The 16430-nt window shown below is 42.8% G+C and overlaps 2 protein-coding genes across 4 annotated transcripts; one reads left to right on the forward strand and one right to left on the reverse strand.

Moving 5' to 3' along the window:
- The first annotated feature begins 1188 nt into the window (after window positions 1-1188).
- LOC110525442 (complexin-4-like) lies at window positions 1189-5741 on the forward strand. The gene is made up of 3 exons (XM_021605551.2): window positions 1189-1431; window positions 3442-3529; window positions 5332-5741. The coding sequence occupies exons 1-3, from the start codon at window positions 1367-1369 to the stop codon at window positions 5557-5559; spliced, it is 381 nt and encodes a 126-aa protein (XP_021461226.1). The 5' UTR covers window positions 1189-1366; the 3' UTR covers window positions 5560-5741.
- Window positions 5742-6114: 373 nt separating this feature from the next.
- On the reverse strand, window positions 6115-16163 carry malt1 (MALT paracaspase 1). Of its 3 annotated transcripts, none has more exons than XM_036979575.1 (17): window positions 16141-16163; window positions 14107-14273; window positions 13782-13903; window positions 13133-13280; window positions 12662-12846; window positions 12355-12451; window positions 12149-12196; window positions 11566-11589; window positions 9793-9837; window positions 9434-9637; window positions 9023-9200; window positions 8799-8870; window positions 8553-8680; window positions 8113-8262; window positions 7844-8001; window positions 7319-7444; window positions 6115-7044 (listed from the first exon to the last, which is right to left on the reverse strand). In XM_036979575.1, the coding sequence occupies exons 2-17, from the start codon at window positions 14261-14263 to the stop codon at window positions 6598-6600; spliced, it is 2289 nt and encodes a 762-aa protein (XP_036835470.1). In that variant the 5' UTR covers window positions 14264-14273; window positions 16141-16163; the 3' UTR covers window positions 6115-6597. The 3 variants fall into 3 exon arrangements, with proteins under 3 accessions (XP_036835470.1, XP_021461224.1, XP_021461225.1); XM_021605549.2 differs by lacking the exon at window positions 16141-16163 and adding an exon at window positions 14671-15079; XM_021605550.2 differs by lacking the exons at window positions 12149-12196; window positions 16141-16163 and adding an exon at window positions 14671-15078.
- Window positions 16164-16430: the final 267 nt, after the last annotated feature.

Raw genomic sequence — 16430 nt, forward strand, 5'->3', positions numbered from 1 at the left:
TCTCTCACCAGCTTCCTGCTACTCTCTCTTTTTCATCAGCTTCCTGCTACACTCTCTCATCAGCTTCCTGTTACACTCTCTCTCATCAGCTTCCTGCTACTCTCTCTCTCTCATCAGCTTCCTGCTACCCTCTCTCTCGTCAGCTTCCTGCTACTCTCTCTCTCTCTCCAGCTTCCTGCTACACTCTCTCATCAGCTTCCTGTTACTCTCTCTCTCATCAGCTTCCTACTACTCTCTCTCACCAGCTTCCTGCTACTCTCGCAGTCTATGGGCCCCCTTCCCTCCCCTCCTTGTTCTTCCCCTCAGCATCATCGTACTGCCTCCTCTGCCTACTGGTGTTCCTTTATTATTCATACAGACACAGACCCAGGGAACAGACAGTCCTGTACCATTGTGCAACAGCAACCCTGTAATGGAAGTTGCAAACAAAGTACAGTACAGTGAGTATCATATGACAAACCCTATACTACAAACATTTGGTTGAAAAATGACTTGGGGTGGGAGGGGAGGTAAATAGATACACAAGTCATGTCAGATGTGATGTAGGACAGCTATAGGTCACATGGTATGCCTGTCATCTTGGAGATCATTGTTCAAAGTCTGTGTCCATTACTTCCCAAAATGATACGTGCAAGATCCCATTTATAGCGTGAACATCGCCTGTGTTAATATTGGCAACGTTTGAAATTACTTCTGTATTCACAATTTTGATGTCCTAATGAAATGTATATGTTTCAAGTGGTTTACTTTGGACAAGACAGTATAGTTTCATTAACTGAGTGCAGACTTTGTGATTTACTCAGTGGTATAGCATACAGATTGCACTCTCAGTCTGGGACATCTATTGGGACTCAGGATATGGTTGGTGATATAAGGGGATTAAGGTCAAACTCACACAAGCAACATGACATGGATTAGGCCTAGTGAGTAGTGCTCTGCCCTGTCTGTAGTGGAATATACCACTATGCCAGTCTACACCACAATGTTACCCATCTCAAAAGCAGTCCCTGTGAACTTTACTTTTATTAAATGTTTTAATTTAAATAATCTGTCCCCAAAAGGATTCATCCAGATCATGGCGTTGGCAGAAATGACTCTGATTATAAGGGATTATGTAGTCAAGCCGGCCCATCATGGATCAGTCGTGCCCTTCACAACGCCATCCCTCAGTCGAAGGCTGGGACTCAGTGACCAAAACTTGAGGACAGAAAAAACAAAAGTGTTGCCTGCAAATCCCCTTGTAGGATATTCACACAGTTGAATCTGATGGTAAGTAGTGGAGCAGTTTGGTGAAGAGCTACAGTAGTAGAGCACTGTCCAGTCCAGCTCTCTCCTACAGTGGACTACCAGAGGAAACATTGTCTCCATGGCCACCGAGGGGATGTCTAGAGAGGAGGCAGAGGAGTACCAGAAACAGCTGGTGGAGGAAAAGTAAGTCAATACTAGAGATGCCATAAATTTTCTGTTAATTACCTAAATTACTGAATATTCTGGTAACTTGGGTAAATTACCGGTAGCTTTGCAACCCTAGAAAGGAATGCCTTAGGGTTGGGGTCCATTCCATTTCAATTCAGCCAAATGCAATTGAAATTAAATGGAAAATACGTTGACAAATTATTCTCCTGAATCTGACCCCAACCTCCTTGGAATGATTAAAATAGCCAGATTTTATTCAATAGCAAGCAAGAGCAGAGCTTTTAGTTTTAAACTTTCCCTTTTGTGAAAAATTAGAGATCAAAAGTATGTGGGAAAATCATGGCATTAATATTGAGTTGGTCCCTAATTTGCTGTCATAACAGCCTCCACTCTTCTGGGAAGGCTTACCAATAGATGTTGTAACATTGCTGAGGGGACTTGCTTACATTCAGCCACAAGAGCATTAGTGAGGTCGGGCACTGATGTTGGGCGAATAGGCCTGGCTCGCAGTCTGCGTTCCAATTCATCCCAAAGGTCAGGGCTCTGTGCAGGCCAGTCAAGTTCTTCCACACTGATTACAAACCATTTCTGTATTGACCTCGCTTTGTGCATAGGGGCATTGTCATTCTGAAACAGAAAAGGGCCTTCCCCAAACTGTTGTCACAAAGTTGGAAGCACAGCATGATCGTTGCATGATGTAGCGGTAAGATTTCCCTTCACTAGAACTAAGGGGCCTAGCCCAAGCCACGAAAAACTGCCCCAGACCATTTTTCCTCCTCCACCAAACTTTACAGTTGGCACTGTGCATTCAGGCAGGTAGTGTTCTCCTGGCATCCGCCAAACCCAGATTCGTCTGTCGGACTGCCAGATGGTGAAGCATGATTCATCACTCCAGAGAACGTGTTTCCACTGCTGATCTTAGGCTTGTGTGAGTCTGCTCTGCCATGGAAACCCTTTTCATGAAGCTCCCGACAAACAGTTATTGTGCTGACGTTGCTTCCAGAGGCAGTTTGGAACTCGGTAGTGAGTGTTGCTACAGAGGACAGACGATTTTTACGTTACATGCTTCAGCACTCGGCAGTCCCGTTCTGTGAGCTTGTGTGGCCTACCACTTTGCGGCTGAGCCATTGTTGCTCCTATACACATTTCCACTTCACAATAACAGCACTTACAGTTGACCAAAGCAGCTCTAGCAGGGCAGAAATTTGACCAACTGACTAGTTGGAAAGGTGGCATCCTATGACGGTGCCACATTGAAAGTCACTGAGCTCTTCAGAAAGGCCATTCTACTGCCAATATCTATGGAGATTGCATGGCTATGTGCTCGATTTTATACACCTGTCAGCAACCAGTGTGGCTGAAATAGCCGAATCCACAAATTTGAAGGGGTGTTCACATACTTTTGTTTAAATAGCGAATGTTTGAATTAGACCATATGTGAAGTATAAAAGTATAAAAGCCAAGGGAGATACAATGGAAATGAGAAAAACACCTGTAAATGTACCTTCAAGAGTATTACACTGATAAAGGTAAAATAAAAATATTTTAACATTTTTGTGAAGAATGTTTTACCACATATTATATATCACGAGTCAAACTGAAAGCAGACTAGCACCATGCAGTCCTAGATTACATCACATCCAGATTATTTCTGAATTACTTTCTGTCTCCAATTGCTAAAATTGGTGGGATTGACAAATGCTGTCATAATCTGGAGATCAACACAAACAAAACTATTACTCTGCGGCCCTAGAAACTGAGTCTTCATATTGTATTTGATTTAGAACTGACACCAGTAACGTGTGATTGACTGATATGAAAATGGCAACGCCATTAGGAATTATGATTACACAAATGCCGAGAAACACATTTTTATCTCTGAAAATATAATGCTAACCTTTACACAACCAGTATCACACAGTGAAAATACAATTAATTTTAACCACTTTGGATATTCTATTCAACGATATATTAAAACGTTTTTATAGTTTTGATAACATGGTTTCTGATCTTGTCTGAAAACAGGATGGAGAGAGATTCAGAGTTCTTGGTAAAGAAGGCTGAGAGGGCTACATTGAGAACGTGCTTAAGAGACAAATACAGACTACCAAAGGTAAGACAGTCTCATCTCATTCTCATGCCATATGGAACAAGATGAGAAATTATTTAGCTACAAATGCCCTCAATAATAAAAAACTATACTGAACAAAATTATAAAACTTAACATGCAACAATTTCAAAGATTTTACTGAGTTACAGTTTATATAAAAATAAATAAATTAGGCCCTAATTTATGGATTTCACATGACTGGAAATACAGATATGCATCTGTTGGTCCCAGATACCTTTAAAAGGATCAGCAAACCAGTCAGTATCTGGTGTGACCACCATTTGCCTCATGCAGCGCAACACATCTCCTTCGCATAGAGTTGATCAGGCTGTTGATTGTGGCCTGTGTAATGTTGTCCCACACCTCTTCAATGGCTGTGCAAAGTTGCTGGATATTGGTGGGAACTGGAACAAGCTGTCGCACACGTCAATCCAGAGCATCCCAAACATGCTCAATGGGTGACATGTCTGGTGAGTATGCAGGCTGTGGAAGAACTGGGACAGTTTCAACCTCCAAGAATTTTGTACAGATCCTTGCGACATGGGGTCGTGGATTATCATGCTGAAACATGAGATGATAGCGGTGGATGAATGGCACAACAATGGGCCCCAGGATCTCGTCACAGTATCTCTGTGCATTCAAATTGCCATCAATAAAATGCAATTGTGTTCGTTGTCCGTAGTTTATGCCTGCCCATACCATAACCTCACCACCACCATGGGGTACTTCAGTTGAACCGGGATTCAACCGGGATTCAACCATGAAGAGCACACTTCTACAGCGTGCCAGTGGCCATCGAATGTGAGTTTGCCCACTGAAGTCAGTTACCGCACTCCGAACTGCAGTCAGGCCAAGACCCTGGTGAGAACACCGAGCATGCAGATGAGCGTCCCTGAGATGCTTTCTGACAGTTTGTGCAGAATTTCTTCGGTTGGGCAAACCCACAGTTTCATCAGCTGTCCAGGTGGCTGGTCTCAGACGATCCTGCAGGTGAAGAAGCCGGATGTCGAGGTCCTGGGCTGGCTTAGTAACACGTGATCTGCGTTTGTGAGGCAATCTCTAAAATGACGTTGGAGGTGGCTTATGGTAAAGAAATTAACATTCAATTCTCTGACAATAGCTCTGGTGGAAGTTCCTGCAGTCTGCATGCCAATTGCACGCTCCCTCAAAACCTGAGACATTTGTGGCCTTGTGTTGTGGGATGTAAACAAATTTGTGCACAAAATTTGGCAGAATAAAGCTTTTTGTGTATATGGAACATTTCTGGGATCTTTTATTTCAGCTCATGAAACATGGGACAAACACTTGCCTTTATATTTTTGTTTAGTATATAAATTTTCCCTTTTCTATGAATAACATAAGGTGATAATCTTACGTATTTTCTCTGTAAATGAGAACACTATCATAAATTAGTAACATGATGCAGAGGCTGTGACTGCCTAAATACAGTCACAAGATTAAGGCATAAAAAAAAGACTGATCGCAGATATCTCACATTTGAGCCCAAGACCCAACATGCCCTGTGTTTGTGCGTGTGTCTGTATGCCATCTGTCTCACAGGCTATGCAGGGAGTCTCCCTCTCTTGCAGGGTCATAGAGGGTCACATGTGATGCAAAATTAAGCTGTTGTTTGAAGTGTTAGCTGTTGGACATAAATTCCCTCAGTAAAGACAGGACCTACTGTATGCTAAAACATAGTCCAGGAAGAAAAACTATAGAATTTAGACATGATGATATTGAGACAGTACGTGGGTATAATACACTCCTACTCAGCCAGTCTGACCTGTCTTTCTTGCTGTGTTTAGAGTGAACAGGATGCAAACCTGATGGAGTCGGCAGGAGACGACATCGACGTGCCAGAAGAACTACTCAAAATGGTGGACGAGGACGCCACAGAGGAGGAAGAGAAGGATTCTATCCTGGGCCAGATACAGAACCTACAGAACATGGACATGGACCAGATCAAGGAGAAAGCGTCGGCAACTATGGTTGAGATGAAATCTAAAGCAGAGGAGAAGTGCTGTGTCATGTGATGAGAGAAAACATTGGTTCAGTTGATTAGTTCCTAAGCACCAAGTTTGACCAAGGATATAACTTCCAAGGTTGGACTTCCCTGAAATATTCCAGCTTTCCAGTATTCTAATCTAGACTGTGGACTTGGATTGATCCGAAACACGTATAGTAGACCTTCTACACAGTCTAAATTGAACCAGTCTTAGGTTGGCTAATCTGTCAATAGAGGGTTGAAGAGATGACTCTTAATCTGTCTTTCTCAGAAAGCTGTGGGGAAGAGGTCGGGAAAAACATCACAGGGCTGAGAGGGAGTAAGAGTATTTTAGTTGTTGTAATTAAAAAAGGGGTTCTGTTCTTTTTATATACAGCAAACCTCATGTTTTCTTTGCAAGAAAGTACAATTGGGAGGAGAGAAAAAAACAATGGTATCATGGTTATAAATGCACTGAATTGCTTCGTGTTAAAAAAGACATCCCTCTGAATTTTGGGCCTTTGTAAAACAGTGTATATAACTGGATTTGGCATTTTCGTTTGTAATAAATAGAGATGAATCATAAGAAGCCCATGAAAAACAATCCATGTCCAGAACTCTTGTTTATATAGTGAGACAACGCCTCCCTGTGGATAAAGTTATTACATCTTTATTACATTTAGTAACTGCTCTAAAAGATCATCTATAGAATATGAAAGAGGCTGGTTAAGATCGTTTCAGCAAAGCTTAATAGTTCACATTATATCATCATTATCTAACAAACGGAAAAAGAATCACAATAAACAACCTTTTCTCAGCAGGCTGGATATGTAACCTTTTAAATACAGCTATACAACTCTGACAGTTATTTCAATTTAAAAATCTAGTCTAAAGTACTAAATACATGTAATCTCCACTAAAGCCAGGCAACTGTATCAAAGAGTTTGCCATGGAATAAACTAGGATTTACAGAGTAGACCTACAAAAATCCACCATAGCCTGATCCCAGATCTGATGGCCAAAGGAGAAAGCAAAACAGCAGAAACAGATCTGGCACCAGGCAACCAATGCCCTAGAGAGGGCCTCATCACTGGTGGTGAAACTGCAGGCTATTAATGAAGACTGTCTGCAGCTCGTTTATGTCATCCGTGGTCTCTATGGGAATGCTGGCTCTGCCAGGGGAGTCACTACTAGTACAGCCATAGCGAGAGAAGCAGTTGTCATACAGAGTGGAGCTCACACAACCTGAGCCTCCCACAGCTCCCTGTAAAGGCTCGCACACATCCAGGTAAGGGCTGGAGCAGTGTGGGGAGAGAAGGCCTTGGGGGTGGTGGTGGAGGTGCTCGGCTCTGGGGCTATGGCAGGGGCTGTGGGGCATGGGGCAGGTCTGCAGGCAGCTGTTCCTCCTCATGGTGCGGTACAGGTCTAGTCTGGCGATCAGAGGCTTGCCGATGTTGACGTCAGTGGTCCAGTCCACCAGCTCATCCATGGCCTTGAAAGAGCCCTGTAGACAAACTGTAAACCCCAGCTGGTCCTACAGAGGAGAAGACAAGGAGTAGAAGAACATTTTATTAACCTAATATGTTTATACTAGAGCTCCAACGGAGATCAAAACCGTTTTGTCCAAGGTAAGCTCTGCTCTAACATGACACCAGCTACTCCTACAGAGGGGACACAGAGCACACATATGAACAGGAAGGTTGATTAAAACTTTTTTGAAGATATCAAACTAAAAGGGCAAAGACAATATAATAATGTCGTAGTAATGTGAGAATGTGGAAAGTGGTGATTATCCTTTGTACACTTACCCTGAGCTTCTGTAGAGAGCTGAGGCGTGTGTACAGGCAGTGCTGGGGAAGACTGCTGGAGAGCAGGTAGATGCCAGTCTCCTCTGGTGTCTCCCTGTTCATCTCTTTGGGATCAATGTCAAGGTCCTGGACAGAACAAAGGAAATGTTTTTAGGACAAGACGACCTGCATATGCAAAGTTTTCAGGCAGGTGCTGGAGCCTCAGCATCTTCAGCAGACAGACTCTTTACTATGCTCCTAATGTTATTTCAGTAAACCCCAAGAAAGACAAATCGCTCTCATTGGTATTGAACAGAGCTGAGGAAAACCATTATGACATCAGTGACATATTGATTTTAAATTCCTTTCCCTATCCCTTTGGTGTTCATTGATCGGAAAAGCTTGGATGGATTAGCTACACCTGTTCAGATCTGTGGACACAAGGGTTAGGGGACAGGGAACAAATTGTGAGAAACTGGTGACAGGAGCTTTTAGGAAGGAACAAGTTGGCATAATTGAACAAGATGAAAGACTGTAGCGTCTCACCGGGGAGAAGTTGGTGACGTGAGCCTGGCAGAAGAACATGTCCTCTGGTTTCTTCACGATGTGGGTGTAAATGACCAGCACGTTGGAGAACTCTGCAGCGAAGCCCAGCTTGATCTGAGCCCCACAGTCAAAGTCCAGAGACATACTCTCAGGCAGTTCTAGAATGAAAACACAACATTATGTCCACAATAAGTATGTTGATTGCTTCAGCTAAACAATTCAAATTGAAATGTACTGCATTTACTTTCATTGGTTGATCGTGTCCTTACCGTGAGCCTTGGCCCACTGACGGTTGTGAGCCAGGGCCATGTCAGAGCTGTCACCAGGCAGTACAGGGTCAGTCAGAGCCCTCCTCTCTGATAGGCTGCTGCGGATCTCCAGAGCCTGCTTCCCCTTAGTGGCATCGAACTGGCCCATGTCTGGATAACACAAGCAACACCATAACAACATTACCTCAGGCTCTCACAGAAGAAATGTGTTAGGCAAAGTATTATTGCCATGATAATCGATGCATGGAAGTATACAGGTTAGGATAGGATAGATGTGTTTCTGTACTCCTGTTACTTATTTTGCACGGCACTGCATTAGATCAATACTGTATATTTCATGCCTACATTGACTTGTGCTCCATGACCACAAATACTATAGATGGGGTGACATTTACTAAATGATTAGTTCACCAATACATAATTGGTCCATTGCTCCTAACCCTCAGCCACTCTGTCCAGCAACACAGTGATCTTCTCATCCTCCAGAAGACGTTTCTTCAGAAACTTGACGAAGACACCGTTAGTGAATCCACTAGAGCTCAGCTCAAACGCTTCTGCATCTTGGCAGCTGCACAATAGAAGAATGGAACAGAATTGGGGAATATATCACTTCATTTGTTCATACAAAGTTACATGTTACGAATAGAAGTTTAGACATATATTTGAGTAATCGTCTGATTACTTACGTTGCATATCCAAAGACAATGTTAGCTGTGACCCTCAATAGTATGTTTGGGGTTGTATCATCATGAATATTTCTAAAAATAAAAATGTAATAGTTACAGTATTACAACAAACAATAAATGGTCTATATCCCATGTTACTAACAGGGAAGGGACATTGAATAGTAATGAAAAACAAATAAACATAAAACAAACATGGTTAGCACAGTATACTAGTCTTTACCCACCGCTTCCTGCACATATCCAACAGGAACACATTGAGGCCTGTCTCCTTCTCCTGCATCAGTTTGAGGATGCTCTGCACACACAGGCAGTTGGCTGAGTGATACGGGTTTGGAGCATCCACCGGTACCATGAAGCTGTTGCCATAGTTCTCATAACCATGTCCAGCATAGTACAGCAAACCTAAAAAAAGAAAGTACAGCAAAAGTTTATGGGAGTGAATTAAACGAGACAGTAAATAGAGCAGTGAATGAAATAAGACTGAAAATAGACTTCACTTTTTAAAACTAGTATTTAATTTTTTATGATTCACTATATTTTTGGAAAACCAGATCAAATAAACTAATATTTGACTGATCGAATTATTCTAGGTCGGTCTCTCATACTCTAATAGGCCATAATAATGAATGGCGTACCATAGACACCCTTGTGAAGTAAGAGCAGAAACTCGTCCACGGCGTTGCGCATCTCTGACTCGGTGAGATCCAGCAGCGATACTACCTTGAAGTTGAGCTGGCGCAGGAGGTTGGTGAGATCATACACATCAACCATTGGCGCCTTGAGCTGGGGGTGGTTCCGGTACGAGAGGTTCCCGATTAGCAGGGCCACTTTATCTGTCGCTGTGATGAGAGACAAATACCACCAATGACTACGAGTTGAAATCAGTTGTGGAGAAATGTAACATATTGACCAACATGGAGAAAAGGCATTTGATATTCTAGCAGTAATAAAAGGTAACCAAGTACTGGGTGGATTCATTTTGTGTTCTGCTTACCATAAGGTGGTTCTTGATTGCTGTTCAGGATTAGTTCACTGGCACCTACAATCACAACGCTATCATTATACACTACTCAAAAAAATAAAGGGAACACTAAAATAACACATCCTAGATTTGAATGAATGAAATATTATTTTAAATACTTTTTTCTTTACATAGTTGAATGTGCTGACAACAAAATCACACAAAAATTGTCAATGGAAATCAAATGTATCAACCCATGGAGGTCTGGATTTGGAGTCACTCAAAATTAAAGTGAAAAATCACACTACAGGCTGATCCAACTTTGATGTAATGTCCTTAAAACAAGTCAAAATGAGGCTCAGTAGTGTGTGTGGCCTCCCTACAACGCCTGGGCATGCTCCTGATGAGGTGGCTGATGGTCTCCTGAGGGTTCTCCTCCCAGACCTGGACTAAAGCATCCGCCAACTCCTGGACAGTCTGTGGTGCAACGTGGAGTTGGTGGATGGAGCGAGACATGATGTCCCAGATGTGCTCAATTTGATTCAGGTCTGGGGAACGGGCGGGCCAGTCCATAGCATCAATGCCTTCCTCTTGCAGGAACTGCTGACACACTCCAGCCACATGAGGTCTAGCATTGTCTTGCATTAGGAGGAACCCAGGGACAACCGCATCAGCACAAGGGGTCTGAGGATCTCATCTCGCTACCTAATGGCAGTCAGGCTACCTCTGGCGAGCACATGGAGGGCTGTGCGGCCCCCCCCAAAGAAATGCCACCCCACACCATGACTGACCCACCGCCACACCGGTCATGCTGGAGGATGTTGCAGGCACCAGAACGTTCTCCACGTCATCTCCAGACTCTGTCACGTCTGTCACATGTGCTCAGTGTGAACCTGCTTTCATCTGTGAAAAGCACAGGATGCCAGTGGCGAATTTGCCAATCTTGGTGTTCTCTGGCAAATGCCAAACGTCCTGCACGGTGTTGGGCTGTAAGCACAACCCCCAGCTGTGGAGGTCGGGCCCTCATACCACCCTCATGGAGTCTGTTTCTGACCGTTTGAGCAGACACGTGCACATTTGTGGCCTGCTGGAGGTCATTTTGCAGGGCTCTGGCAGTGCTCCTCCTGCTCCACCTTGCACAAAGGCGGAGGTAGTGGTCCTGCTGCTGGGTTGTTGCCTTCCTACGGCCTCCTCCACGTCTCCTGATGTACTGGCCTGTCTCCTGGTAGCGCCTCCATGCTCTGGACACTACGCTGACAGACACAGCAAACCTTTTTGCCACAGCTCGCATTGATGTGCCATCCTGGATGAGCTTCACTACCTGAGCCACTTGTGTGGGTTGTAGACTCCGTCTCATGCTACCACTAGAGTGAAAGCACCGCCAGCATTCAAAAGTGACCAAAACATCAGCCAGGAAGCATAGGAACTGAGAAGTTGTATGTGGTCACCACCTGCAGAACCACTCCTTTATTTGGGGTGTCTTGCTAATTGCCTATAATTTCCACCTGTTGTCTATTCCATTTGCACAACAGCATGTGAGATTTATTGTCAATCAGTGTTGCTTCCTAAGTGGACAGTTTGATTTCACAGAAGTGTGATTGACTTGGAGTTACATTGTGTTGTTTAAGTGTTCCCTTTATTTTTTTGAGCAGTGTATTATACAGATATTACACATGGTGGATTGATAAACATTCTCAGGAGATAAACTGCTTCATGTAATGTGCAGAAATATTTAGAAGTGCCGGAAACAATGTCCAATAAACAGTGATAGATCATCTCAGATATACGTCAATGCATGTCACTTACCAGCTCCAAAGGCAAAAACATCATCTGTGGGAAAACAATTTTAGAACAATTACTAGAATGTATATTTCCTGTGCTTTCATTTCAACTGAATTAAAGTAAAAAGTGTCACCGATTAGGTGGGGCTCAGTCAGAAGCCAAACGGATCAACATGCCTAATGTTAGCCATTAGTAAATGAGTACCCACTGAAAATATGTCCTGTCTTGAACATTTGCAAATATTAATTGGAAATTGATACGGGACATCTAAGCTGAATCACTGAAAGCTGTGAATGATTATATAATTGAAATGTAGCGATTTTGAGCATCTGTAAAGACCATTTTTCAAATTACAGACAATTTCATACTTTCTGTGGGATTGTTATGATTATGTTGTGTTCTCAAAAATATAAAATCAATCAAATGAACGGGCAAAAATTCAAAGGATGAAAAGAATGCATGCAACACCTGGAACCAAACCCTCCTTCTCTATAAAAACAGATTCACTTTGCCATCCCACTGTTTCCAACATGGCCCTGTTTTATTCATGCACATACTGTACATCTCAGATGGCCAAACTAAGAGAAACCAGGCACTTCAACTATACCTTCAGAACACTCCATTGCCCCTGAAAACTGGACAGATATCCTTGGTCCTTTCATTCAAGAACAAGAGTAAGTAATCATCAAGAACTGTCACCAAATTCAATGCGAGTCGTTTTTGCTCATATTGTATACTGATAAACAGACCTTTTGTTGAGGCTAGGATCAATATCATCATTATAGTACTGTAAAATAAAGGATAGTGACATACCCACTAGAATGTCTACTTCATTCGTCCACGTCCTTTCGTTGTTAATACAAATCTCACAACGATACTTTCCATTATGTTCCAGCAGCAGATACGGAATCTGTTTCAATTAACGAACAATATCAAGCTATTTGAAAAAAAATCAAACTAACTCTCACGGTTTTCATCTGACTTGTACAACATTCAACGGTATTGTAGAGTTACTGTACTGTAACTACAAAATATGTAACAGTGCCACTTAAACAGTATAAATGTGGAACTTTCTACATAAGCGCTCAAGGATGTTAGCATCCTCCTCTGACCTCCTTACCGTGAGTCTCCTCTTGGAGGCCTCTGGAAAGTGAAGGGGCGCCCCGTTCCTGTGCCACTGGTAGCGGGGGATAGGCCTCCCTACCGCCCCACACTCCAGCTGCAAAGATTCCCCCACCAGCAGTCTCTGGCCCTGGGGCTGGATCACCACCTTCAGCCTGCCCTCCAATGAGTGTGACCCCAACCCTGCATGGAAAACATAAGGTTTATTCAATGTGCAGTCGCTCTGGGGGCGAGTTTAGCGAAAGCTTTGGAGGGATAAAAGATAACATTAGTGCTACAAAGCGTTCAGGAAACTCACCCCTGTTTTGTCTGTCTTTCACAGAAAGGAGGAACCGACAACGTGTAGAAAATGTTAGCCTTATTAAAATGGAACCGGATAGAAATCAAATTCCAAAAATCCCAGGCAAAAGAAAGACATAATAACAATGTTGTCCATGAACTGATTGGGAGGTAAAAGATAGTGTCTCACCATAAGGTGTTGCAACATTCAGGACATCCACCTGAGCCCACTGGCTGAACTCAAAGGAGTCTCCACAATTAACCCTGCAGATGTAGAAGCCTGCGTCTGTCAGTTGGACTGGGCTAATCACCAGGTCTGGAGAAGAACTGTTGTGTACCTGGAGAAGTCACAATGTGTCAAATCAATTCATAATACATGAAATATACATCTCTACTTGCACACTCATCTTCTGCTCATCTATCACTCCGGTGTTTAATTGCTAAATTTTAATTATTTCGCCACTATGGCCTATTTATTGCCTTACCTCCCTTATCCTATCTCATTTGCACACATTGTATATAGACTTTTTCTATTGTATTATTGACTGTATGTTTGTTTATTCCATCTGTAACTCTGTGTTGTTTGTGTTACACTGCTTTGCTTTATCTTGGCCAGGTCGCAGTTGTAAATGAGAACTTGTTCTCAACGAGCCTACCTGGTTAAATAAAGGTGAAATATATATATATATATATATCATTATTAAGCCACAGCTGTCACAATGTTATCTGGTCAAGATATCAGCAATATGATTATCTGAAAACATGTTTAATGACATGTTTACAACCAATGCATAAACAGTACGGTCTACCTTCAAAACACACCCTAGTAGGCTACCCACCTCTTCCTTGGTTTTGAACCACTGGAATTGAACACCAGCCTTCCCCACAGCATAACAGCTGAGTCGCAGGTTGTGTCCCACTATTATAGCCACAGATTGGGGCTGAATGAGGATCTGGATACCTAAACACAACCATTATGGAAAGAAATTCTCAATAATGATTCAAATATATGTACAATAAATAATCAATACATTTACATACAGGGACCAAAATCAAGAGTCGAGATTAGCTTGTCGCCAAAACCATTTATAATCCTGAGCCTTCCCTCCAAGTACCAACCAGATAATAGTCAGCGAACACATCTTCTAAAGATGCTCTGTATACCTGGTGGTTTGACACACTGTAGGGCCTCTGTATGGCCCATGGTTTGTAGTAAGTCTACCAGATGGCCCAGTGTGCACCCTCTGTCTCCCATGAGCCTGAGCAGCACGCGGCTGGGGCTGCCCTCCAGCTCCAACACCTTCAGAGAGCACATCTCCATCTCATCTGAACTGCACAGTGGAGGAAAAGGCAGAATTTATGCACACAGTAATGCACACACTGTCTATGACACTATCTAATAAGAAAAAAATATATGAACAGCAGGGGAGGCACATAGCTCACAAGTTAGTTCACTCGTAGGAAATGTAAAATGCACAGAAATACTGATAACATGTATTATTGTGTTATAACAGTATGTTGACGATAGGGATAACATTTATACTGTAAAATCAAACAAGTAAACTAACATGTTTAAAGAATAACCCTTCAGACTTGCCCAACCAACCACAAGATGGCGCTATTATTCCTTTTAGGTCGTTAGGTAATACGGCATCAGGTGGAACTACGCCCTCTAAGGATCTCCGCGCGACCGTCAGACGGGCTGTTCGACTGCTTAATTAGGCTTACCTCACCCTAAAACGCCGGTCATTGCCGACCATCTCCCCGAGTTTACGCCATCCTTTACTGTTGGTTTTATCCAGAGCCTCACACAGTTTCCTCAAGACAGGTTCTTTCAGAAAATTTAAGTTTAAAGACCGGTCAGATGAATCCGACATCTCAGCGAGTTACTGTAGTTCAGTTCAGTCAATTTGAAAAAGTTACTTGCAAAAAAATCTGAACATTTGTGAAATGAAAAATATCTCGTAGTTTGAAATCAGGTGTTCTACACAGAAGAGGTAGATACATGGGCATGGTCGCTGCAGAAGTTTGGGGGAATTCCGAAGATCATTCTGGGGAGGGCCAAAAAGACACAAATATTCAGACGAGTTGGTGTTACTTCCTGAAACAGCTTACAAATAGTGATATTACACTCCTACCACTGGGTGGGACTTTCGGTTTAGTTATGGGTCTTCCGTTTTTGCCCCAATACTCTAAACTTGCATCCTTCCTTACCTCCTTGATCACGATATTCTCTGAAGGTAAGGACGAATGACAGAGGAAGGATGCATTATTAAGAGAAATGGAAAAGGAAATACCCTAGTCAGTTGTACAACTGCATGGATTCAACTGAAATGTGTCTTCCGCATTTAAACCCTAATTGGGTTGACTAATTCCGAATTAAAACTGTATTAGTATTACTTATAAACTGCCTAAAGAGTTCCCACATCTGAAATAAATTATTTGTATTAATCTGTTTGGTTCCACTTTAATTATTTCTAGTCATAGATCATAATTTTTCAATGGTTAGTAACACCAAATATGTTCAATTATACTGACAAGATAGTCGAGTGACCACTCTTAACAATGAAAATACATGTCCTCAAAGATGGAGAGCAGGAGGGTGGGGGCGGGATCAGGTGGGATCATTCTAGCCAATGAGGGCAGATACGCCTGTGAACAACAGGCACAACTCAGATAAAAAGTCATATTTTTCAGAGTTGCCAAAAAGCCACGTGATCCACATATCAGTGCATTCATAAAAACCGAACCATTTTGAATGAATAAAAACCGAACCATTACAAAACGTCTATTCCAACTAATAAGCTTCAGGTAGCAAATTAGCAATGACATTTTTTGTTGACCAAATTAAACATGCTCATTGTCGAATAACATCTACGGGCTGTAGTGGAGCGGCTAAGAGTTTCAGGTTCCTTGGTGTCCACATCATCAACAAAATATCATGGTCCAAACACACCAAGACAGTCGTGAAGAGGGCATGACAACACATTTTTCCCCTTGAAAAGATTTGGTATGGATCCCGAAATCCTCAAAAGCACCATCGAGAGCATCCTGACCGGTTGCATCACCACCTGATATGGCAACTGCTCGGCATCGACCGCAAGGTGCTACAGATGGTAGTGCGTACAGCCCAGTACATCACTGGGGCAAAGCTTCCTGCCATCCAGGCCCCCAAAAATGGTCAAAGACTCCATTCACCCAAGTCATAGACTGTTCTCTCTGCTACCGCACGTCAAGCGGTACCGGAGCAGCAAGTCTAGGTCCGGAAGGCTGCTTAACAGCTTCTACCCCTAAGCCATAAGAATGATGAACAATTAATCAAATGGCCACCTGGACTACTTACATTGACCCCCCCCCCCCCCCCCCCTTTGTTTTTACACTGCTGCTACTCACTGTTTATTATCTATGCATAGTCACTTTAGTCACTTTTCATAGTCACGTTGACTTGCTACCCCCTGTATATAGCATCGTTATTGTTATTTAATTGT

This window comes from Oncorhynchus mykiss, chromosome 6, assembly GCF_013265735.2.
Source record: "Oncorhynchus mykiss isolate Arlee chromosome 6, USDA_OmykA_1.1, whole genome shotgun sequence".
NCBI lineage: Eukaryota > Metazoa > Chordata > Actinopteri > Salmoniformes > Salmonidae > Oncorhynchus > Oncorhynchus mykiss.

Excerpts from the sequence above, each read along its gene's own strand:
- LOC110525442 (XM_021605551.2), top strand. The coding sequence starts at position 1,367 with ATGGCCACCGAGGGGATGTCTAGAGAGGAGGCAGAGGAGTACCAGAAA. Across the intron at positions 1,432-3,441 it reads AAACAGCTGGTGGAGGAAAA|GATGGAGAGAGATTCAGAGT; the intron begins GTAAGTCAATAC and ends GTCTGAAAACAG. Across the intron at positions 3,530-5,331 it reads ACAAATACAGACTACCAAAG|AGTGAACAGGATGCAAACCT; the intron begins GTAAGACAGTCT and ends TGCTGTGTTTAG.
- malt1 (XM_021605549.2), bottom strand. The coding sequence starts at position 14,819 with ATGTCGGATTCATCTGACCGGTCTTTAAACTTAAATTTTCTGAAAGAA. Across the intron at positions 8,263-8,552 it reads GCTGGACAGAGTGGCTGAGG|ACATGGGCCAGTTCGATGCC; the intron begins GTTAGGAGCAAT and ends TGTGTTATCCAG. Across the intron at positions 7,045-7,318 it reads GCTCTCTACAGAAGCTCAGG|GACCAGCTGGGGTTTACAGT; the intron begins GTAAGTGTACAA and ends TCTCCTCTGTAG.